Genomic DNA, 22,187 nt, shown 5'->3' on the forward strand with positions numbered 1-22,187 from the left:
TTCCAGGCAGCCTCAGGAGTGCGACAGCCCAGGAGCCTGGGCAGCCTTGAAGTGTGGCAAAGAGAGGGTGGGTCCTCGCTGGAGCCCCTCCCCTGCCCTGTCCAGCAACTCTGGCCGCTCCTTTCCTCTGTGTGTTCCCAGAGTACCCAGGGAAGAAGGCGTAACAAGATCAAGTGGGGCTGAACCAAGTAAAATATGTCCACTTCTCACCCCAAGCCAGCGGCACATATAACCCCAAAATGTACCATCCAGGAAAACACCTCCTAGCTGATGGAGACAAGAGTTCGAACTCTCTCTCTCTGTCACACACACACACACACACACACACACACACACACACACACACACACTTTCTCTCTCTCTCTCAAACTTTCTTTTACCAGGACAATAGCCGAGAAGACAACTTAACTCCTCAAGCCTTAGCAAAAGCTAAATCCTGTCTTCCTTTAGCTGCAGCATTCAGCTTGATGTAGTTAAATTAACAAAATGTTCCCTTGACATTTAAATTCTCTTTTTCTTTCCTTTTTTCCTCCTTGTAAGCAGAGTGGGGGGTGATGCGTAATAATATGTCAAAGACAAAGCAACTTCAAAACAAAATCAGTTACTTGTAAACAATCCTTGTGGGGCTGTTTTGTCCCTCCCCTCCCCCTCCCCAAGAAAAACAGCCCTGCCAGTTGTAATAGAAAGCGAAGTAAAGATAAATCAATTAGCTTGCTAATTTCTCCCCTCTCATTTATTTAGCTCTGCACTGTATTTGTCGTAATTGACTACAATTATGTTAATTACTAACTCCAGTATAATTACTATATTTATTGTCATTGAGCAGGCGATGTACCCACAGCAAAGCTGGCATTTGTCGGGCATCAAGAAAGCAAACTGTCGAGAGGTGATTCTCGGCAAACTGGCGGATGTGGCTTCGGCAAATGAAAGGGCAAAAGAGATTTCATGCAATGTTAGTTTGAAAGCACCGGTTCATTAAGGATATTAATTTTCTGATAACTACACATTTAAGCGTGACACACTCGTGCCGTATCTACAGGATTTCGCAATTATTAATGCGTGACAGTTTCAAATGCTAAGTGAATCAATTAAACAGCAGCATTCACAATTTGAGAAGAGATAACTGCTTCATAACTACCTAAGACTACAATTTTCACATGACAAAAAAGAGCCATTGAGGCGCCTTCAAAACCTGACAGGTCAAGAAAGAAGTTTGAAACAAAAGCACCTTACAACCATCATCTCTCCTCTTTACTTGTCAGATCAACTTTGCTAGTGTCTCCCCAGAAACGGCATCACATGCCAGCTGCCACAAGGTGATTTTTCATGTCTTGTCAAAGAAATCTTTTATTCTATTTGCTCTGCATTAACATGTTACATTTATTGATCAAGGGCCTGTTCCGCAGCCACAGCAGGGCACTGAGCTCTCCATGCCTCCGGGGCTTTGATGTCCCGGTGACATTCGAGCCCGAATAATGCACATACTAAATGGATTTAATGCAGAAATGTGTTTGGGTCTGACAGTTACATTAATAATAGCCCCTCACACTGATAAATATGCAATTGCTACTATTAAGAGTTACCCAATTATGGGGAAAATATTTCTCTACCTTATAAATAAATCCATCAGGGAAAAAAAAAAAGTTTTAACAATGGTGCATTTTTTTAAAACATTTCTCCAGCTGCAGAAACTAGGCGGTATGGGGGTTAACACCCCCTCTCCCACCCTCCTCTCCTATTGTTTTTAGTAAGTCTTGCTTTATCTCAAAAATGGGTCTGGGATTTTTTTTAAAAGAAAAAAGCTCTTTTGTCGGTCTTCCCTGCTCTACCCGTCTCTTATTTCTTCAGAACCAGAGAAAAAGCAGACACCCAAGAGACTGAAAAATTGGGTTCTGTATAAACTCAGAGAGGAGCTTAGGGGAGGTGGTGCAAAGGTGGGGGGCACGTAGCTGATCCCCATAATGATGGGTCTGGAGGAGGGGGTGTCTTTTTTTCTTTAAACTCTAAAAGGAAACCTGAGCATGTGTGTGTATGTCTCTTCCTCATTTACAATCCTAAGTGACCTTGTGCTGTGGCAGTGATGAGGGTGTGAGTGCAAAGGGGAAGAGAAAGCAGCTGGGACAGGAGAGAGCTTTTATTAGGAAAGCCTCGGCCAGGGAGAATTCGTAGTTACTACATCCCTGCAATTAAACACAGACACCCAGCAAAATGCATCATCACTCCCCTTTCATCATAAAGGGGCAGGGAACAGCTGAAATCACCAGCACAGCAGTCCCCAAGGAGACAAGAGGAAAGAGGCTTTTCACATGGTGGGTGTGTGCATGCTAGTGAGTACATGTCCAAGTACAGACACAGACATGGACACACACACACACCCTCTTCTTTTCCCTCCAGAATCAAAAGTCATGCATGCAGTCATCCGTCTCAAGGTTCCCCATCCTGAGGCTGGGGCAGTAGAGCCATGGCAAATGCTGAGCCATTTCTTGCCCTGACAGTGACCATCTGAGCCGTGCCTCGTAACCCAGAGGGGGCAATAAAAGCAGAGGAGGAGGTCTCTGGGAACCCCCAACTCCCAGCTGGCCCAGGCCTCACGAGGCCACCAAACTTTGCACATCAGGAAGGTGTGGGAGAAACTGGAGAGAGAAGGAAATGCAACAGAGACAACCCTGAGGCTTCTATGGTCTCCAACCTGGAGCTGCAGGATCCACTCTGACCCAGCTTCCGTGAACTCCACAGGCTGCTCGTGATTTTATATAACAAACTCCCCTGCCCCCAAGGAAGTATAGGCTTGGAAATGACCACCCATCTTCTCGCACAAAGAAAGCAATGATTTATACCATGAGAAGCAGTCTAGAGTAACTGCAAAGCTGAAGTCAAACCACCAGGGCCATTTAATCTCAGCATTTAACCATCATTGTGATCTGGGGGAGATTTCTACCCCTATCTGGGCCTCAGTGGCTACATCGGAAAATACTGTTGGGAGGACTGAACGAGCTAACACCTGGTAGGTGCTCTGCCCAGCCTCGGCATGTAGCAAGTGCTCTATAATATTGCTCATGTATTAATAAGGAAAAAAACCATGATGTCTAATGTCACTTGTTTGACTCCTTGTCCCTGGGCTCCTTTGCAGGGCCGAGCAAGTCACCTCTGGGTACTCATCTGCAAGGCTGCTTTACTTCGTGAAGGGAGCCATTCCCCAGCTCTCGCCTACAGGACTCAGAGGTCTTCCTCAGGGTGCAGCTGGCGTGGGGGAGGGAGGGTTCTTTGGTCTAAAGCTGTCCCATGCCCTGCAAGACATTTAGCACCCCAGGCCTCACCCACTAAATGCTAGTCGAGTCCCCACCGCCATCACTGTGATAGAACTTCATGGTTTAGAAGACAGAAGGCCAGTGAGTAGAGAGTCTGAACGGGTGAAACTCGCCGGTCTCTCCCCCTATTCCCGAAAATCACCCCTGCTTCCAACAGCCACCCTGACAATAGACAACATCACCACCACATGCGCAATGACCTCAGAGCAGAGAGCAGGGCAGGGGGAGAGGGTAGAGAGGGGGGCCCAAGTTCCAAACGGCTCAGAGGGAGAAACTTTACAAAAAAAGGAAAATTAAACCAAAGGCTCTGAAGGACTTAAACGGGTGAGATGAGAAATAAAAGGCATTACTAAACAAGTGTACGAATTTCTGATCCTGCAGGCAACACTGTAGGAAATATGGAGACGAGGTTTATGAAAGCCCTTTCTAAACCACACTGCGAGTCATAGGGAACATCGCCATCTATGAGAAAGCTGAACCTCAGGAAAGCCCCACAGTCTCTCAGTCAACTCGCTCCAAAGGCCCACCACTGCCCCAGCTCAGTCTTACACTCTGTGGCTCAATACCCTATTTTCTGGCCAAAGGGTAGAAATCCATGAAGTCAGGACATTCTTGGGGGAGGGAGGCAGCAAAGTACCACATAAACCTCACTCACAGTGGCTTCCTACCTGCTCCCTGGGGTCATCTTCCTTCCCTCCCTTCCTGTTTTCCTTTAAACTGTTTTTGGTGGTTCTACAGTCACAAAGGTCACTCTAGAAAGAGTCATAAGTCAAGGAAATCAAAGTCTTGCTATCGAGACATCAAACATTACCTGCCAGGTCATTTTCCACTTCACCTTTTGACTGTATGTTCTGCTGGTAGCCAGAGACACTAGAATGGCCAATAATATTCTTGGAACAAAAAAGGTGCTTTTCATAGCACTGCCCAGATCAGAGAGAACACTGCTTCCAACATACGTAGACCCTCGCCTCCTTGAATCACTCAGGGCTTATCAAGGCCCTAGAACTATTGTGAAAATTCACTAACAGTTTCTCTTCCTAAAGCCTATCTTTCCCATCATCATCTCTTCCTCTCAAGTCTCACCAACATGATGAGCTCTGTTGCCAACCCAACCCCGATATCAGTGAGCTCCCCAAGTAAGACCACTACATTTGGGTTTTGAAAACAAGTATGAACAAGGCCCCTGACTGCAAAGAAACAGTTTGATGAAGACCCAACACCAACAGAACATGACCTTCGAGCTGTTCTCCTATGAGTCTAGGCGGGGAGTTCTCTCTCTTACTCATTCCTACCATGATATGAACAAAGGAACGCTCCCAGTTGGGAAGGATGAAAAATGTGAGCAAGATGAGTGGGCTTTAGCCTATGCAATGTCAGACAGCTGGAAAACTAAGGTAATTGTACCAGTTAGAACAGGCTAGCTTACACTGCATTAAATAACTTCACGTCTTGTAACATAAATTTCTCGTTTACAATCTATATCCAACATAGGTCAGCAAGGGGTCTGGTCATTTATGGTCAGAACCCAAGACTGATGACCACAGCAAGCAGAAGAGAAAGTGGCAAATTATGCACTGGCTCTTCAAGTTTCTGCCACTGGTTATACTAAAGGGTGCAAAGATGTGCAAACATGCCATATACTTAAAGAGGAAATCTTGAATGTTTGTGAGGAACCCCAATGACTACCAGAGAGTGAAATGGTCCTATGGAGGGCCCCTAAGAGTTGGTTTTTAGCCTCACTAGCGCCATGTTTAAGCACTAACCATAGCTCTGCTTACTCAAGACCTATTATGTGCCAGGTAATTTGTTAGGCACTTTACACACAGTTACACACTCAACATTTTTGTAATTAGCCCAAGGCCAGTTAAACAACTGGTGAGTGACAGTCCTAAGATTTCAAGCCAGGGTGGCCTAACCCCAAAGCCTTGGCTCCTTTCATTACACTGCCCATTTTCCCAACTGAGCAGCAAGCTAACAGGCCCAGTTTTGTCCAGCAGTTAGTAATAGGCATAGATATGGTGGTATGTCCGCCCTCGAAGATTTGACAGTGTACCAGTTGTCCACCTCACTGCCTGGCAGGGAGGACAGGGCCACTCTTTTTCTACTGGAGCTGCCCAAACTCCCCAGCCCATCACTGTCATCCTGGACAAAGCCAGAGAAGCAGCAAGCTCCCACCTAAGAAAGTTTCTCCTAAGCAATTCTCCCATCCAGTACATTTATCAGAGTGATGCTAAGTAAGATACAACTGCCAATGATTTTTAAAACGTAAGCTTCCTGTTGCCATAGATCAATTAAGCCCTCTCAATTTTATTGCCAGATTGACACAGATGTGCTTATCACCGTGTGCCGTGGGAGCTCTGCTCTGCCCACTGTGTTCACAGGCTCAGCAGGCAACCCACCCAACCCACTCAAGGCCCTTGGGGGAGAGAAAAGGGCCACCAGAGAGAACACTGCCCTTTCCCAGTCAGGGGAGAAGGAAAATGAAAGCTGGAACAACTCATTACCAAGATCTCTTTGCCTCGATCAAGGAACCGGAGGACTCTCTGTACTGATCACAGAAGTAAAGTAAAATACGAAAACCTCAAAAACGAGTTCAAGTAAGAGTTTGGGACAATGGATATTCAAATACTCCTGGTAGCAGAAGTCGGTATAACCTCTCTTTAAGGCAATCTGCCATCTGTATCAAGGCTCTCTGACAATTCCATTTCCAGGAATTTGCCCCAAACAACTAATCAGAGACATTCATCAATGAGCATTACAAGGCAATTTATAACAGAGATATTTATAACAGTAAAAATCTGGAAACAATCTAAATGTCCAACATTAAGAAATAAGAAACCATTAAAAACTGTAATATTTATTGAGATGGGAATATGCTTCCAACACAATGTAAGCAACAGCGTCATTTAAAAAATATTTGGCATTATGAAAAACTCCAAGACAATAAAATGTTAACGATGGTGATTCCTGGGTGGCAAGATTATCAGTGAAAATTTGAGAGAAAGAGGGTTTCTGTCATACCTTTGTGTTTTTCAAGATTTCTAAATTGATCATTGTTGGTTTCATTATTTACAAGACTGTCTTCAAAAAATAAAACCTAAAGTACAATGTCATGCAGATGTAAACACTGGATTCATGATCATAAATGCATCTAAGTTTAAGGGACAAAACTTCACTCCTCTTGGCTATTACCTAATATGCCCTTTAAAGGGGGGATGGCAGGACCCTACACCTGAGAATCATGTCCAGAGAGCTGGTCCCAGTTCACGGTCATTGCAGTTCACCTGGTTTTCATCATAACAGGAAGAATGAGGTCTGAGCTGAGAGAGCAGGTAAGGAATGTTTGAGTCTTTTAAGGGAGCCAGAAATTTTATTTGGACCTTTTGTCTTGCTTCCCTTTCCAACCCGACAGAGAACATACTGGCCAGTGACTTTAACTCCCTCCAGGACAGAGTCATAGAAGCAAGACAGTCTCAACTTCCACGACTTTCTGCATAGTTTACTACTGGACAACCCAACTGAGGTAGAGATGGAGTCACCATAGTTAACGCAGGAGACAAGACCCTAAGGTGTAACGGGAAGAAAAAATAAAAGGTCAGAGCTTATAAACCCATAACCACACTCCCCTCCAGCATGAACAGGTGGCCATAGAGACAATCAGCAGAAACATCACTTTCATGAATGAAATTAACAACGATGATGGGCTATGAATTAATAGACAACAGAGAAGGATGTCCCTATCACAAGTGGTTAACTGAAGCCTGGTGCCTCCGTTTTAACTAACATCTTGGCAAGAAGTAATATAAATCTGGCCACATGAGAAATTCTCATGTTAGTATATGCACGGAATATCTCTGGAGGATGACAAAAATCAACTACCAGTAGTTAGCAGTGCAGATGGGAACCAGGAGGCAAAAGGACTTACGTGTAAAGGAGACTTTCTTTTCACTGGTTGCATGTTTGTTCCTCCTAAAGACTGTGCCATGTGAACGTATTAAATATTTTGAAATGAATAAATAGAACTCCTTGCCTAAAAACAAGCTGTACTCTAAAGCACAAACAGACTGCAGCTGATTTTGTGATTTACGAGATTAGCAAAATTTGTATTAGTGGCTCTCATCCATTTAAGGCAATACCCGGATATAACTCTTCGGATGACAAAAGGAAGCCTGCACAGATGCTCTATAAAAAGGAGGGGGGGTGATTTTTCTGAATATAACAGAGTAAGAAGAATTTTGTGTTTCTGAAGGCAGCTCTGGAAAGAAGATAAGTGACATTGGAAAGCAGAGAAAGTGGCTGGGAAAGAGGGGCACCTGGTCACATGCAAGAGACCTGATCCTAATGAGAGGAATCGCCAAGGAGAAGGTCTCTAGGGCAAGGGGGTACCCAGAAGATTTCCAGGAACAATGCTAGCCCAAAGTGTCTCCTGCTGCGTCCAACAATTACCACCCTATCGCCCCCAGCACACTTTGAACTGGCATAATACACAGTAACATTATGTTGGGCTTCAGAGAGATGAAGGGGGTGTCCCAAGTGGGGCCAGACAGGCTGCCAAGAGGCAGAACAGCAGACAGAGCAGAGAGTTAGAATAGGGAGCTATGGTGAACCCAGGTGGAGAGCAAATACAGGGTGATATGCTCCCCCAAATTCCATGGAAATAGTAAGTCAGGGCTGGGAAGAAACCTTCTACAGAAGGTGGGATGGGGATTCACAGTATTTCCTTTGGGTATGATGATCCCTGCAGGCTGGTGGGCTAGTGACATCTGTCACATTCCCGTCTATTTGGAAGGTAAGTTTATTATCTTTCTCTTCCCTTCTCCTCCTTCTCTCCCCCTCCCCCATTTTTTTAAGAGAAATTAGTTAGGCATCTAAGTCGTCTTTGAATATTTATCCAGCTGAAGGCAGAGACCAGGGCCCGAGTAAGCTTGCATCTTCCTCTGACACCCAAGATAAACAGTGCCACCTCCCTTCGCCCCCGAGTTAGGTTAATAAGACCATCAAAGATGAGCCAATCCCAACATAACCATGTCAAGCCAGGGTTACTCTTCTCCACTGTGGAGACTTTATAAGTCCTAATATAAACCCTTCCATTAGACTTCATCCCTGCCCCAACCCAGCTATAACCCACACACTGACCACAACAGGGGTAAGAACAGGTTCCCGACCAGAAGGGGTCACTCCTCACACTCAACACTTACAGAAATCTGTCTCCTCAACAGCAACAAAAATTAATACAAATCTTAACTCCTCTCCCTCTGAATTTATTCCACCGACCTCCTTCTCACAAAATGTTCCTGCCTCCAGGACCCGTCATTTCCCGTGATAAATCCTTTTAGATCCAGCCCCTCAGAGCCAAGAGCCCCTTCTCGCCCGCCACCAAGCTCGCTCGGCACACACACACCTCCCAGGATTCCAGCCCCTTCTTTGCCAAAGGGAGGCAGGGCCCGGAGCATGACAAAGACGGCTGTTTCCTCAGAGCTGGCAGCCCAGCCCCGTGACCTGTGACCGCTGACACGCTCCCTCACAGGGCCCAGCCTCCTCAAACCCACATCCGGGCTCCCAGCAGCAAAGCAGCCACTGCCCGAGCCACAGAGCCCCAAGCCCCTGCAGGCCGGTCACATGGGAAGAACTCCTTCCGATGCCCCAAGGAACCCTTTGCCTGAGTCTGTCCTGGGGAGCTATTTAAGGGGCGCCCGTGTCTCAGGCACTGTCCAGTCCAGGTTGTGTATTCTGTCCCCAATTTGGGTAGGGACCAGAAACCATCCTTTGTTTCTTTAGAGTCAGCGTTTGTTTGGCATCCTCTCATCACTCTATTACTTTGCAACTTTTCAGTTTCCACATCTCTCCAGAAGCATACAAACCCCTTGGGAGTCAGGGAGAGAAAGCACACAGCGCCCACTCTCTTCCAACACAACTACCTGGACGCCCCTTCCCTGGAGACCATGCATCTCAGCTGTGAGTTCTTGAGCACCAGCCCAAGAAGCTCTGCTGGCTTAGCTTCAAGTCCCCTCTGGTGCCTTAAAGCCCTGAATTTTGTCCATCTTCCCTGGAATCCATAATTCCCAAGTGTCCCGACTCAGAAGACACTCCGCAGCATGGAAGCAGGAAAGTACAGAAGCCCTGGGCTGGGATTCCAGCTCCTCACCCCTCCTTCCACCTTGAGACAGTTTGTTCCCCTCACAGGACAGCATGGCTCTCAAGGGGACACAGGAAAAACCTCTGTGTGGAACCACCTCGTTAGGAAAAGTCACCACCCAGATCCCTGCCCATTTGTCCCACTGATACCTGCTTTCCGAGAACCTCCTAGCTCCCTCCCCGAAGCCCCCAAGCCAGTCGCAATTCAAAATCTTTTAGGAAGAAATGAAATAACTGTTTTCTCCATTGGAATAATACAGACGATCACACTTACCTTCTCTGCCAAGTTTGGAACAGTTGTTCAAGTTTCCCTCCCACCTACCCCATGCCAACAGTGTTGGAATTACTTTGAAATACCATCTGGGAGAAATCATCATCACAAATATTTAAAGTTCCAATTCATAAAAAGGCAAAGAAAAAAAAGCACACAAAAACACTCTACCTGGGATTTGGCAAATCTTTGGGCGATGGAGTTATCCAGGAAAGCATTCCTCAACACCCCCAAAACACTTGCTGGTTCTACCTCACTTTCTCCCCAAGAGTATTCTAACTCGTCTGCACGGACATCAGTGAGAAAGGAAAAGAACAAAGTGACACTGACAGCCCTCTCGTGACACATGTGGGACCGAAGATGCTCACGCTCGCTGCTTTTTCATCGGCGCAAAGAGGGGAGCAGAGAACCACGTGAAGCAGAGTCAAACCTTTGGGGTGCGGTTCCACAGGTCTCACAGCCCTGTACCCTATGCAGAGCTGGGATGTCTGACTTTTATCTGCAGGCCGTTACCAGGGGGACTGGGCCTCCCAGGCCTGGTCTGCGTCTCGTGAAGGTTACATACCTCAGAAGGTTAAAGCTCAGATCAAGCCTCTTTGCAAAATGTCCACAGTCCCTGCCGAGGTGCTCTGGAATCTCTCTGCAGTCCTGGCCTATGTAGGACACCTGGAAATTAAATGGAACAGAAACAATTGTGGCCAACGGAAATCACCCAGCTGCTCACAGCCCCGCGTCACTGATCCGATGATTGCTTCCGCAACCTGAAACACACGCTTCACACACGAGAAGCCCCACGTGTGGCTGTTTTCCTGATCAAATCAGCTTTGGGGGCTTCAGGGACTGCCAACAGCTCCCCTTTGCTGGTACACTTAGCATGATGGAGACTAATCCCAGCACAATGGAAACTGGACTGAAATTGGCCTGATTCAGATGTCCCAAAAAAAAACCCAACGTCAGAGCACGCTGGTATAATCACAGCAATCAGCCTCTTGCTCAGGGGCCTTCCCAACAGCTGCCCCTCTGGCTCTCCTGCTTCCCCTCCTCTGCTCCCACCCTCCCCCAAATACCCTGTGATGCACATTACCTCATAAAAGACACAGCAGATGCACTTACCAGCATTCAACCTGCAGGGTGCTGGAACAAATAGGGTTGGACAAGAAAACCTCCCCAGACCGCCAATCCCATCCTATTTCCACCGTGTATAAGATGTCCTCCACACTCTGAACGAAGCTGACTCAAGGCGACGGGGCAATGACGGGTGGCCAGAGCTTCCAAGACTCTGTCCTCCAGGGATCCTTTGGCAATCAACCCCACTCTGCTTGCAGAGCTGTTCCCTCAGGCATTCTTTTACTTATTTTATTATTATTATTATTTACCTAGAGTGTGCCCAAACATTAAGAGGCTGAACTGAAATTTGATCCCAAAACTTCTGACTGTGACAAGGTCAGAGGGCTTTCTCACTGCTCCAAGCACTGAGTTTTTGAAACTCACTTTTACAGATAGCACACTGCAGGAAGGACTGGCAACTAATTCCAAAACCAGTAAGACAAACCAGTGACCAGGTGGCCAGTGGGTCACAGTACGTGACGCTTTCCCACTAAAGGACCCTACCTTCAATTGCTCAGCAGAAATTCGTGGCTGTAGCCTTGATCCTTTCCCCCTGCAAATCCTCATTCTTCTACACATACAGACAAGGATGTCTTGGAATGAGAGAGAGGTGTCCAGGGGGGTGGGGAAGTTATGATTCCTAATTGAGAACAAGAATATGGTGGCCTTCTTGCATCCTCAGGTATTGGGTTAAACTGTATGAATTACTAATATTTCGATCATTGTAGAACTACACAACAGTACTTTCATATGGCTCAATCTAATACAAGTCACGCTGCACCCTAGCACCCTCAATTTTTCAGGTCATCTCTCAACCCTGTCCTATCCAATGGGGACCAATTGTTGATGATACAACATCGTGTATTCACTCTCCTTCAGTAACTTCATTCCTGGAGGAGACAAAGTGGGGATAAGGGACAGAAAAATAGCTGACTCCAATAAAATTATTTTGACTTAGGAAGATACAGGCTAGAAACTAAAGAGCTGTAAGTTAAATATGGTAATCTCTCCCCTTTCTACACGAGACCCATCTTTCTTCAGAACTCCTTGTGTAACAAATTAAGTTCTGCTTCCAAGCAGAGATGGAAGTTATACACTAAGGAGAGACTGGAGAATCTAGGGATTTCAATCACTCAAATGTCCACTCCATCAGCAGCTTCTTCAGTATTATATGTTCACATTGGTCCCCAGGCCCAAGGTGCTCACCTGAAAACCCATCCCTTTCACCCAAAATGAACCACCATCTTGTACACATCAAAATCATTCAAGACCTCTGCTATATATGAAGCAGAGAGGCTGAGCTTTCAATGTAGGAACTGAGTTCTTTCCTCATAGGGTCATCAAGGACTAAATTTAGTAGGGACTCAATCACAACCCCTCATGTTTTATACAGGGAAACTAAGACTCCAGAGGCCTGCCCACTATAATACATCTTTCTTAATGATAGAGCCTGGACCACACCTTGCACCAGGAATAAGGACTTCCAACATGCAGGCCATGGAATTCTTAAATATCTACATGTGGATGTGGATTTTCTTCAACAACAAAATCCAGTGGTGCATCTATCATCAAGTTTCGGCTTCAAAATGAGTTTTCCTAGCTGAAAGGTCTAGAACTACCTCATGACACCATGTGGAAGGCCCCAGAAGAGTGTCAGAGCCTGGGGAAAGAGGGATATTTGCTCCCCTTTTTCTTCTGTAGGATTCCACTTCAGAGCAAACAAACACCAAGGACAGCTATCACCATGAAGCATTCGGATCATTCACAACATGTCTAACAAGACTCCCATCAGCTTGTTTTATTCCATGGTCTTAACAGCGCAATATCCCAAGAGAACTAAACAAAGCACAACTTGCTCCTATTCCACAGAGATGAAGACCAAGTCTCCAAAATTTAGTAAGAAAACCAACTTGATAAGCCATCTGCATGCTTAGACCACCCTCATGGTAAACTGGAAGCTTTCTGAGATGTGAGCTAAGTCAACCGTGTTGAAGGGTTCAAATTGGCTGGAAAAGGCTTAAAAGCAGCAAGCAGTCACTGCCAGGCACTGCAACCAACACTCATAATGAGAGGAGAAACTTATTTAAGAAGTGCTCCTGGGGCTTCCCTGGTGGCGCAGTGGTTGAGAGTCTGCCTGCCAATGCAGGGGACACGGGTTCGAGCCCTGGTCTGGGAAGATCCCACATGCCGCGGAGCAGCTGGGCCCGTGAGCCACAATTACTGAGCCTGCACGTCTGGAGCCTGTGCTCCGCAACAGGAGAGGCCGCGATAGTGAGAGGCCCGCTCTCCGCGATGGAGAGTGGCCCCCGCTTGCCACAACTGGAGAAAGCCCTCGCACAGAAACAAAGACCCAACACAACCATAAATCAAGAAATAAATTTTTTTTAAATGTATATATAGTTATACAATTTTTTAAAAAGTTAAAAAAAAAAAAAAAGAAGTGCTCCTGAGTGGAAGACATTACCTCTCAGGATGTCAGGAAACTTTCTGGAGCATGGGACCACCTAACGTAAAACAGGAAGCCAGAAGAGCCAGATCAAAAATAGTTTGCATCTTCACCAAACAAGAGAAGGGATACAGAGCTTAAGAGATCTTAAATGGCACAGAAGAGCCCATCCAAAATGAGAAGTCATTGCATTTAGTCAATTATCTTGATTTTGAGTGAACTGAAGAACAAAGTTTCGTACTTTTAGTTTGCCTGCCTTATGTAATAGGCACCCCAAGACCTCTACCCTGTGTGGAATTACAACAGAAAAGGACACCATTATCAGGGAAATGAAAACATATCAAGTTCAAGACCCTTATAGAGAGGAACACCAGACGGAAAAACAAGAATGTCTTGGCGGGATACCCACATGTACACACAGCCAGTTCCTCTGAGCAGAAGCTGCAGAAAATTACCAAACTGCAGAACACTGAGGGTTTCTCTTTGCAGTAGGGATGGTCTGGCTCCTGAACTTTTCCGTAGTAGCCAGACTGAGAGGAGATTATTTTAGGATGCCTGCCCCCACCCAGGGGTGAGGGATTCTTAATTTTAAGTTCACAGTACTGGAAGCTCTGTGAGAGTAGAAACAGCTCTGGGCATGAGTTTGGGTCCCTGTGCTGCTACTTACAAACCGTATTATCTTGGATGGGTCACAATCTCATGGAGTCTGTTCCTCTTCTATAAACTAGTTAAAAACTAACCACCTCCAAAGGTGTTAAGAATAATGTAACTACTAACATTTATTAAAAGCTTACCACCTGGCTCTTAACTAGTCAACCCTGGTTAAACAGCCCCATGAGTCACATATTACCCTGTAATGTAAGTTAAAATTGAGGAATGAGGTAAGTTAACATATTTAAAGTACACAGCCCTGTCCTGGGCACCTAGTGGCCACTGGGTAAATAGTTATTGAATCAGACCAATATCCCTGTGGCAGGGGTTTCTTATTCCAGTGTCTCTCGGGTATGAGATTTCAGTACCCAAATTTCAAGTTTGCATTTATACCTGCAGTTGTATGAATGCCACTACTTTAATTATCCTAAGCTAGTGGAAAAGGAAGATTGAGGCTTTCGTACTGAATATAAATGATGCACTCAAGCCAAAAGAAGACCAAATGGAGTCAGATCCATGCTAAAAGATTTTACAGAGAAAAGTGGAGGGAGGACCACCTCATCCCCGAGCGTGTGGCGTTACAGGTCTGTGCAACTCCTCAAACCCAGGGCGATGGCCGTCAGCCTACAACAGCATTGAAAGCAGTGACCGAGTTTCAGCAAAACATCACCCATCTCATTAAAGTGTTTATTTTATGGGTGTTACGGTTTTCATCTTTACACTTAAGCCATCCCTTTATTGGGGGCTTATAAGTCTCTAAATATGAACTTAGAAAAAGTTCTATCTGGTTTTATGTTTGTATACTTAAGCAATATTGTAATAAAAACAGTAATACTGTGGATTCACGGCAAGTGGGGTTTTTTCCCCCCTTTATAAGGATCCCGAGTTTGAGAAGTACCATGTGATACACATTCAAGGTGCTATATCTTATAATGGCTGCAAGGGGGAGAATGCTAAAAAGACCCTAACCCCAGGGCCACCACTCAGATTCACTGATCTAGGTGGTTTAGAATACGGGGCACTAATGACCCAAGGGCATTTTCCCCAACCTGCCTGCTTAGCTCCTCCCCTGGCAGCTCCATCTGTTTAGAACTGTCCCTAAGGACCCAAAATGCCTCACTCACAGGTCAGTGAATGCCCTTGGGCAGTCTGAGATGTGTTAAAATCAAGGGGCGCAAAAAGAAAAAATCAAGTTTGGGAAACAGGGGAAGAGAAAGGGAAAGGGAGGCACAGGACGGGGCAGCCCCACTGCCAAGTCTTCCATGAAGCTGGAAGAAGCTACACCCAGAGAATCCTGGGTCTGAAATGCAGAGACCTAGGTTCTGGTGGGTCAGGGACCCTGCTTGGGCAGAGGCCCTCTCCTCCAGCCCTTCCCTTGGCAGCCTTGTTAACTCCCAGAAAGCCCCTTTTCCCTGCCAGCTAAATAAGATGCATCATTTTAACCTCTTTCCCAGGCTGGTACCTCCCTGGCCTGCTCCCTTCTGAACTCTGAGAAGGGGAAACCTTCCCTTAGCCCAAAAGTAACCTCAAAATCTAGTTCTGCCTGACACTACCTGCCTTAGGCAATCCAAGGGGAGAGCTTCAACACCTCAGAACCATTTCTCTAGGGTGTGCAGGGAAAGGTGGGAAGGAGGAGGGCTGGCTTAATCAGAGTTTAAAAGGGACACCTGGCTTCTCCAGCAAGTAAAAGGCACCTGGTCCCCACAGTGGCTGAGTCCATCCCTCCAGCAATGACTAAGAACACCTAAGGCTTCACTACAGGGCTGGCAGCAAGTAAAGCTGGGTGTCTATCACCTCGGGTTGAAACTGGAGTGTTGCCATTCCCCATGGACGCCTGTTAAAGAAATCAGGTGCCGAAATAAAACTGGAGAACTGTAGCCTTCTACCCACCTCTGATTAGGGGCCTAAGGTCAGAAGCCGAAGCAAGTCTGCAGCAGAACCCCCCAACCCAGCGCCTGCAGGGATGCATCATGATTTTCACTGTCTTTCATAGATTCCTTCCTCCATGGCGTAATGGGGGGGGGGGAACCCATAGCTACAATTTATATTCTACAACTGCACTGGTGTACAGACAAATATATTAAAACGTTTCTTTAACCAAGGTTTTTTTTTCTGGTTATGAAAGAATTAAAACTTTTTTGTGGGCCCGGAAAAGTACCGTGGGCTGTGGGTACTACCCACTCGGCCTGACGGAGAGGTCCGCGGGCTGGCCCCTGGTCAGTGGGCGCCGGGGCTGGAGGGGACCCGGGCGACCTGGGGGCCTTCCCCCCTCCTCCCACCCAGGAGGTGTGCCAGGCGCAAAACCGAGCCTGTGCTCACCAAACTCGGGTAGGCCTGGGCAGGGACCCACTCCCCACCTGCCGACGCAGCCCCCTGCAGTGAGGCAGGGGGCCCCGTCTAACCTCGGGACGCCGCTCACCCCAGGGCTCCCTCCCCCGACCGACTGTGCCGAGGCGGGGGCGGGGTGGCCCCAGCGGACTTACTTGAGCTCCACTGACCACAAGCCCAGCCATGGCGACGGGGCGGGCGCGCTGCACCAAGTGCGGAGCGCGGAGCGCGGAGCAGGAGCGCAGCGGCGGCGGCGGCGGACAGCTCGGGCCGGCTGTTAGTTCCGCACTGGGTGGTCAGCTGACCCGGCGGAAGCCCGAGGCGCAGGCCGGGCGTCGGAACCTCGGCTCAGCTGTGCGCCCGCCGCCCGCCCTGGGCCGGGCCTCGCGCAGGTGAGCCTTGTTCAGCGCCCCGCGCACCGCAACAGGTGCCCGCAGCGCCTGCGCCCGACTCACTGGCGAGACCGCCGGGCTTCCCCGTGCCCCGCCCCCGGGCGCCCCAGGACCCTACGGCTCAGGAAGGGTCAGGGCAACAGGAATAGCGGCCCCCATCTCATGCCCAGAGCCCTGGCGCGTTGGTAGGGGCGCACTGGGGGATGGGGGAGCAGGGAGGTCTCCCATCACGGGCTCCCCATCGCAGCCGTTAGCCAAGGGCGTGTGGAGAGCCAGGACTTTCCTCCATGTCACAATCCGGATTACATAACTGTCCTCAACTGCAGGGAGGAGGGGCACCTTGGTGGGAACTCCTCTCCCCAACTTTGAGGGGAAGAGGGGAGTTTAGAGATTGAAAGGACACCTGATGGGGTGGAGTTTCCATTTGCATGGGGAGCAGGAGGGAATTGAATTTTTCTATAAATAAACCACTGGCTCAGCTAATAGCACCCCACTTGACAGGAATACGCCCTGGGAAGAAGAGCTGAATGATGTCCCCAAATTTCAGGCGTCCCTTATCCTCTCTTCTCACAGGGAAATGTTAAATGTGAGGCTGGAAGTCATCCATGGGGTCAGCTCCCCACACACACCTTTGCCTCATTTGGAAGTGAGGGGTAGCCACTGCCGCCTCCTGTCTGCGTGAAGTTAGGCCCAGGGGACGGGTAAATGGAAGCTCATGCCTGTTCTCATCTGAAAGGACCCTGATTTTCTCCATGAGTATTTTTGCCTTCATATCTCCAGCACCAGGATGCACAAAGCTATCACCAGAATCCAATTCAATGTCACACTATCAGCCGTCCCCTATTGCAGCTGAGAGGCAGCCCGGCCTTAACTAGCCTTTCCATCCTGCTCCCTTCATACCAATGGGTATAGGCACCATTCAAATAGAGAAGGGAAAACTGGGTCCTCACGCACCAGACTCCAGGTCTCACAAGCATTCCAGAGACCTCAACTCAGTAGACCTATTGATGATTGTAGCTCCCCATCTCCATCAAAGGGGGTGTTCACAGGACTTTTCATTGGTCCTTGGGTCTAAACAGCACTCAGAAGGCCGTGGTTGTGCAGCTGACGGTGATGATTATGATAGTGGTTCAGCATTTTGTGGCCATCATGGTTATCTCTCAGGCCTGGTGCCAACGCACTGTAACGTGAGCCTGTATTGTCATCATTCCGATGAGCGGGGTTGACCTCTGAGGGTTGACCCGCCTGCCCTTCTCTCTGCTGGGAGGAGCGGACACAGCAAAGTGGAGCTGTAAGAACACAGACTTGGCTGTGTTTACCTTGGTGGGTTCCAGGAAATGCTTGCAACAAAAGGCCCCACAGGCCTAAAAAGAAAGCTTGCCCTCCACAGATAAGGGGGATCAAAGGGAATCTTCTGAGGCCTCCTGCCCCGGGCCAGCTCCTTAGGCTTCTCCCTCATTCTCTGCTGGATGCACCCTCTCTGGTCCATTGTCCACTTTTGTCTGCCTTTCCTGCCTGAAAAGGAGGAAGTGATACTCTACCCTCCCCGGCGAACTTTCCCCTTGGCCTTTCTAGATGGGCTTTGACCCGAAGGAGAGAACATGTGGAAATAAACTGAAACCTACTCAGAGATGAAACTGGAACCCCACCCCTTCCCCCCACCAGGAGGAGGGTGCTCGAGGTCATCTCATCCACGCCCCTGCCTCCATACACGGCTGTGTCTTCTGAGCATAGACGGTCTGCTCTGCAGACCCTATCCACCAATGACACCAAAGTGAGCAGGGATCTTTGCCACCTTTCCAAACCCCCTCACTGCTGTTCCCTTCTCTACACAGCCCCAGGGCGATCATTCTAAACGCCTGATTTGACCCTACCTGAAAACTTTCAATGGCCTCCTTCCAATCTAATAATACGGCCCCAAATCCTGAGCCCAAAATCATCAAACTCATGTCCCTCAAGATCTTTTAAATCCCATCAACCTTTACCTTTCCTGCCTCCTTTCCTGCTTCTCCCATCCTCTGCTCACCTTTTAGTTGTTGGTTTTGCCTAGAATGCCTCCCCAGACGCTCTGGTCTCCACTAAGTGAACACATCAGCAAGGCCAGTTGACTGTAGGGAAGAGGGAATCGGGAAATCACAAAGAATAAAGTTCAGGATAGCTCAGATTAAAGTGGACTTTAATGTTAGAAATGTATATAAACTGATGACAATAGGGAGCTATTGAAAATTCTTGAGCAGAGTAAAAATTTTTTTTTTTACTGAATGTAGTGGGGGAGAGCTTCTCTAGAAACAGACTGGATTCACCTCTCCCTACTCCCCTCAGCTTTGGGAAGTTCGTCTTCATAACAGAGGAACAAGGAGAAGGAAGGCAAAGGGGAGGGAGAGGAGAAGGAGAAAAAGAATCTGTATCCCTGGACCAAGGAAGATTGGAAGAGTGGGGAGGGGACATTCTTCTACCTCATCACCTTCTTAAGCAAGAAGGAAAATTTAATAGAAATAGCAAAAGGTAAAAAAGAAAGAAAGAAGGGAAATTATAAAGAAGAGAAAAAAATGAAATAGCAAAAGGTGAGTTTCTTTAGGTAACATGATCCTCCCCTTGGGAGGGGAGAGAGCAAGCTGAGATACAGCTGGCCCAGAAGTGGGCAAATGATTCCTTTGAAATACAAGCAGTTTACAAAAGTCAACAGGGGAAATGAGTCTTGTTGGGGTTTCTCCCTGAACACAGCCCTTCCTGCCCCGGCCCCAGGAGCACTGAGGGAAAGGGAAAGTTCATGCAGTCATCTGGGATCTTCCTCAGTCCCCTCACCCCATTCCTCAGCCAACAGGGAGCTGCAGGCACCCCCTGCCTTACCCCATTTATACCATAGCCCCTCTGCCCCAGCTTCCAAGGACCAGGCAATGTGCCAGGCACTGAGGGTACACATGACAGAGATATACCCTTTAGGAGAGGTTCATGCTTAGACATTTACAGTACTATGTCAACCTGAAGTGCTGTAATTGTAATCCTGTTTTCTGAAACCAAAATTGAGACATGTAGCCCAATATGTATAGTACACTCAAGAGGACCACAGAACAGAAAGAGTTCAGATCAAACCTGGGCTGTGGTGGCGCAGTGGTTGAGAATCTGCCTGCCAATGCAGGGGACACGGGTTCGAGCCCTGGTCTGGGAAGATCCCACATGCCGCGGAGCAGCTGGGCCCGTGAGCCACAACTGCTGAGCCTGCGTGTCTGGAGCCTGTGCTCCGCAACAAGAGAGGCCGCGATAGCGAGAGGCCCGCGCACCGCGATGAAGAGTGGCCCCCGCTTGCCACAACTAGAGAAAGCCCTCGCACAGAAACGAAGACCCAACACAGCCATAAATAAATAAATAAATAAATAAATAAATAAATATTAAAAAAAAAAAAAAAACAAACCTGGGCTGAATTCTGGAGTTCTAACATGCGTATATGGAGAGTGAGAAGGCTCAACACATATAACTAGACACTTCCTTATTGCCCTTGATGAAGAGGCCAATATTTTATTCCCACTGTCATCTTTGTTATTATTATTATTCTTTGGCAGAAGAGACCTTTTCCCCTAGAGTCCTTCCTCCATCACATTCCTGGGGATAAAAAGGAAGATCCTGTTTATTTCCAATCAAGGGAGTTGATTCTGGGGTCGGCCAGAACCAGCGAAACAGGAACTGATTCCTTAAATCTTCCAGCTCCGTGCATCAGCAGCTGAAAGAAAGACAGGGCCAGTTAACAAAGTTTTATTAGCATTCCTCTCTATCCTGAATTTCTGTTCAGCCTGACCTCGTTTCTTCCAGGCTCAGCCCCTGAGCAGGTTAAGATGGTTGCTGTAATTAATCATGCCCCAGCCCCTAGTTCAGACTCACCACATTCAGATTTCAATTAAAAAAAAAAAAAAAAAGCTGGATGTCTGCATACAAAATGCTCTTCGTTGCCGAAGCAGCCTCCTTTCAGCCTAAAAGAAGGAGTTTGGGAAGTGTAGGAAAGAGGGAAGGTTTCCAGGGCCCTCTCTGCAGTTTGTGCACACATGTGAGGGGACTGAGGATGATCTATACTCCAAAACACCTCTCCGCTCTCCCAATCCGAACAATTAAAATTTTTAATATATATTAAATGCAATCATAATGTCTGGCATGAGTATTCGTTGCACAGATGTTAGTTTATTGTTACTATTTACTATTATCATAATTATTATTACTATTATTAATTATCAGTGCCTCAGATTTCCCTTCTCTTTAGATCTTAAAAGGTTCTGTTGTCTCTCTACTAAAATACAAACATTAGCAAGGAGTGGGGAAGTGAGCAGGTTTGGGGAAGGTGAGTGGGAAAGGGGCTTCTGCTTTTCTTCTGTGATTTTTTGCAACATGCAAATACTACGTTGTAATTAAAAACAAGAGAGGAGGAGATTGGCGTGGAAAAGGCAGGGGAAAAAAAGAATTTACAAATGAAACTGCCGTCTGCTGATTTCTTAGCATTATTTTCACAAATCCTGAAAACAGCAATGAGAAACTAATCTTATTCCCCAATTTGCCTGGAACTTGACAGATACTCTAAGTCCTTAGCTGGGCTCAGGAGCAAGGTCATCTCTGACTTGGGGAGAGGGGCTCATATTGGACTTTTGAGAGAGAAAGGGATCCTTGACCAGAAGAACCTGTTCAACTTTATATTGTCCAGTGGGGAAGAAGGGAGCAGTGTCTAAGCCCCAACTACCCTTCCAGAATCCCAGCTTGGCTTGGAGAGTTTCTGCCACTTAGAGGTTGAGGAACCTCCCCCAACCTCAATTAAAATATATGGAACTAACCAGAGAAAGACAAATACCATATGATATCGCTTATATGCGGAATCTAAAAAAAGTCTACAAATGAACTTATCTACAAAACCGAAATAGTTACAGATGTAGAAAATAAACTTATGGTTACCGGTGCGGGGGTAGGGAGGGATAAGTTGGGAGATTGGGATTGACACGTACACACTACTATATATAAAATATATAACTAATAAGGACCTACTGTGTAGCACAGGGAACTCTACTCAATACTCTGTAATGGCCTATATGGGAAAAGAATCTAAAAAAGAGTGGGTATATGCATATGTATAACTGACTCACTTTGCTGTACACCTAAAACTAACACAACATTGTAATAAATCAATTATACCACAATAAAAATTAAAAAACAAAAGAATCATGAGACTTTCAGCATATCACTTAAAAAAATATATAGAACTCAGAAAATGACATTCTGATTCAGTAGGTGGTGCCGTAGCATCTCTATTTTTCTCAAGTACCTTCAAGTAATTAGGATTTGTGATCACCCAAATTCACTGCTTCATCTACTCCAGCTACTGATATGGAAACCAAGGCCTAGAGAGTAGAAAGGAATTACCCAAGGTCACCCAGCCAATGAGCAGCTGATCCCAGGCCAGAGCTGTGATCTTCTGAACAAAACATGATTCCTCCTATGTCCCAATAAGAACAGGATAAAGAGACGGGAGGAGTGCCAGAAAGATGCCATTTCACATCTAATCACTTCTTGTCACG

General features: G+C 46.9%; 1 protein-coding gene across 1 annotated transcript in view; it reads right to left on the minus strand.

Moving 5' to 3' along the window:
* The window catches only part of LRMDA (leucine rich melanocyte differentiation associated), a 1,095,033-nt gene extending 1,078,359 nt beyond the window's left edge, over nt 1-16,674 (minus strand). Inside the window, exons 1-2 of the mRNA XM_082425763.1 lie at nt 16,402-16,674; nt 10,280-10,380 (exon numbers count right to left, since the gene is read on the minus strand). Coding sequence (XP_082281889.1) covers nt 10,280-10,380; nt 16,402-16,431 — 131 coding nt within the window. The 5' untranslated portion in view covers nt 16,432-16,674. The remainder of the gene's footprint in view (nt 1-10,279; nt 10,381-16,401) is intronic.
* Nucleotides 16,675-22,187: the final 5,513 nt, after the last annotated feature.

This window comes from Balaenoptera physalus (genome assembly GCF_965194825.1).
Source record: "Balaenoptera physalus genome assembly, chromosome: 14".
NCBI lineage: Eukaryota > Metazoa > Chordata > Mammalia > Artiodactyla > Balaenopteridae > Balaenoptera > Balaenoptera physalus.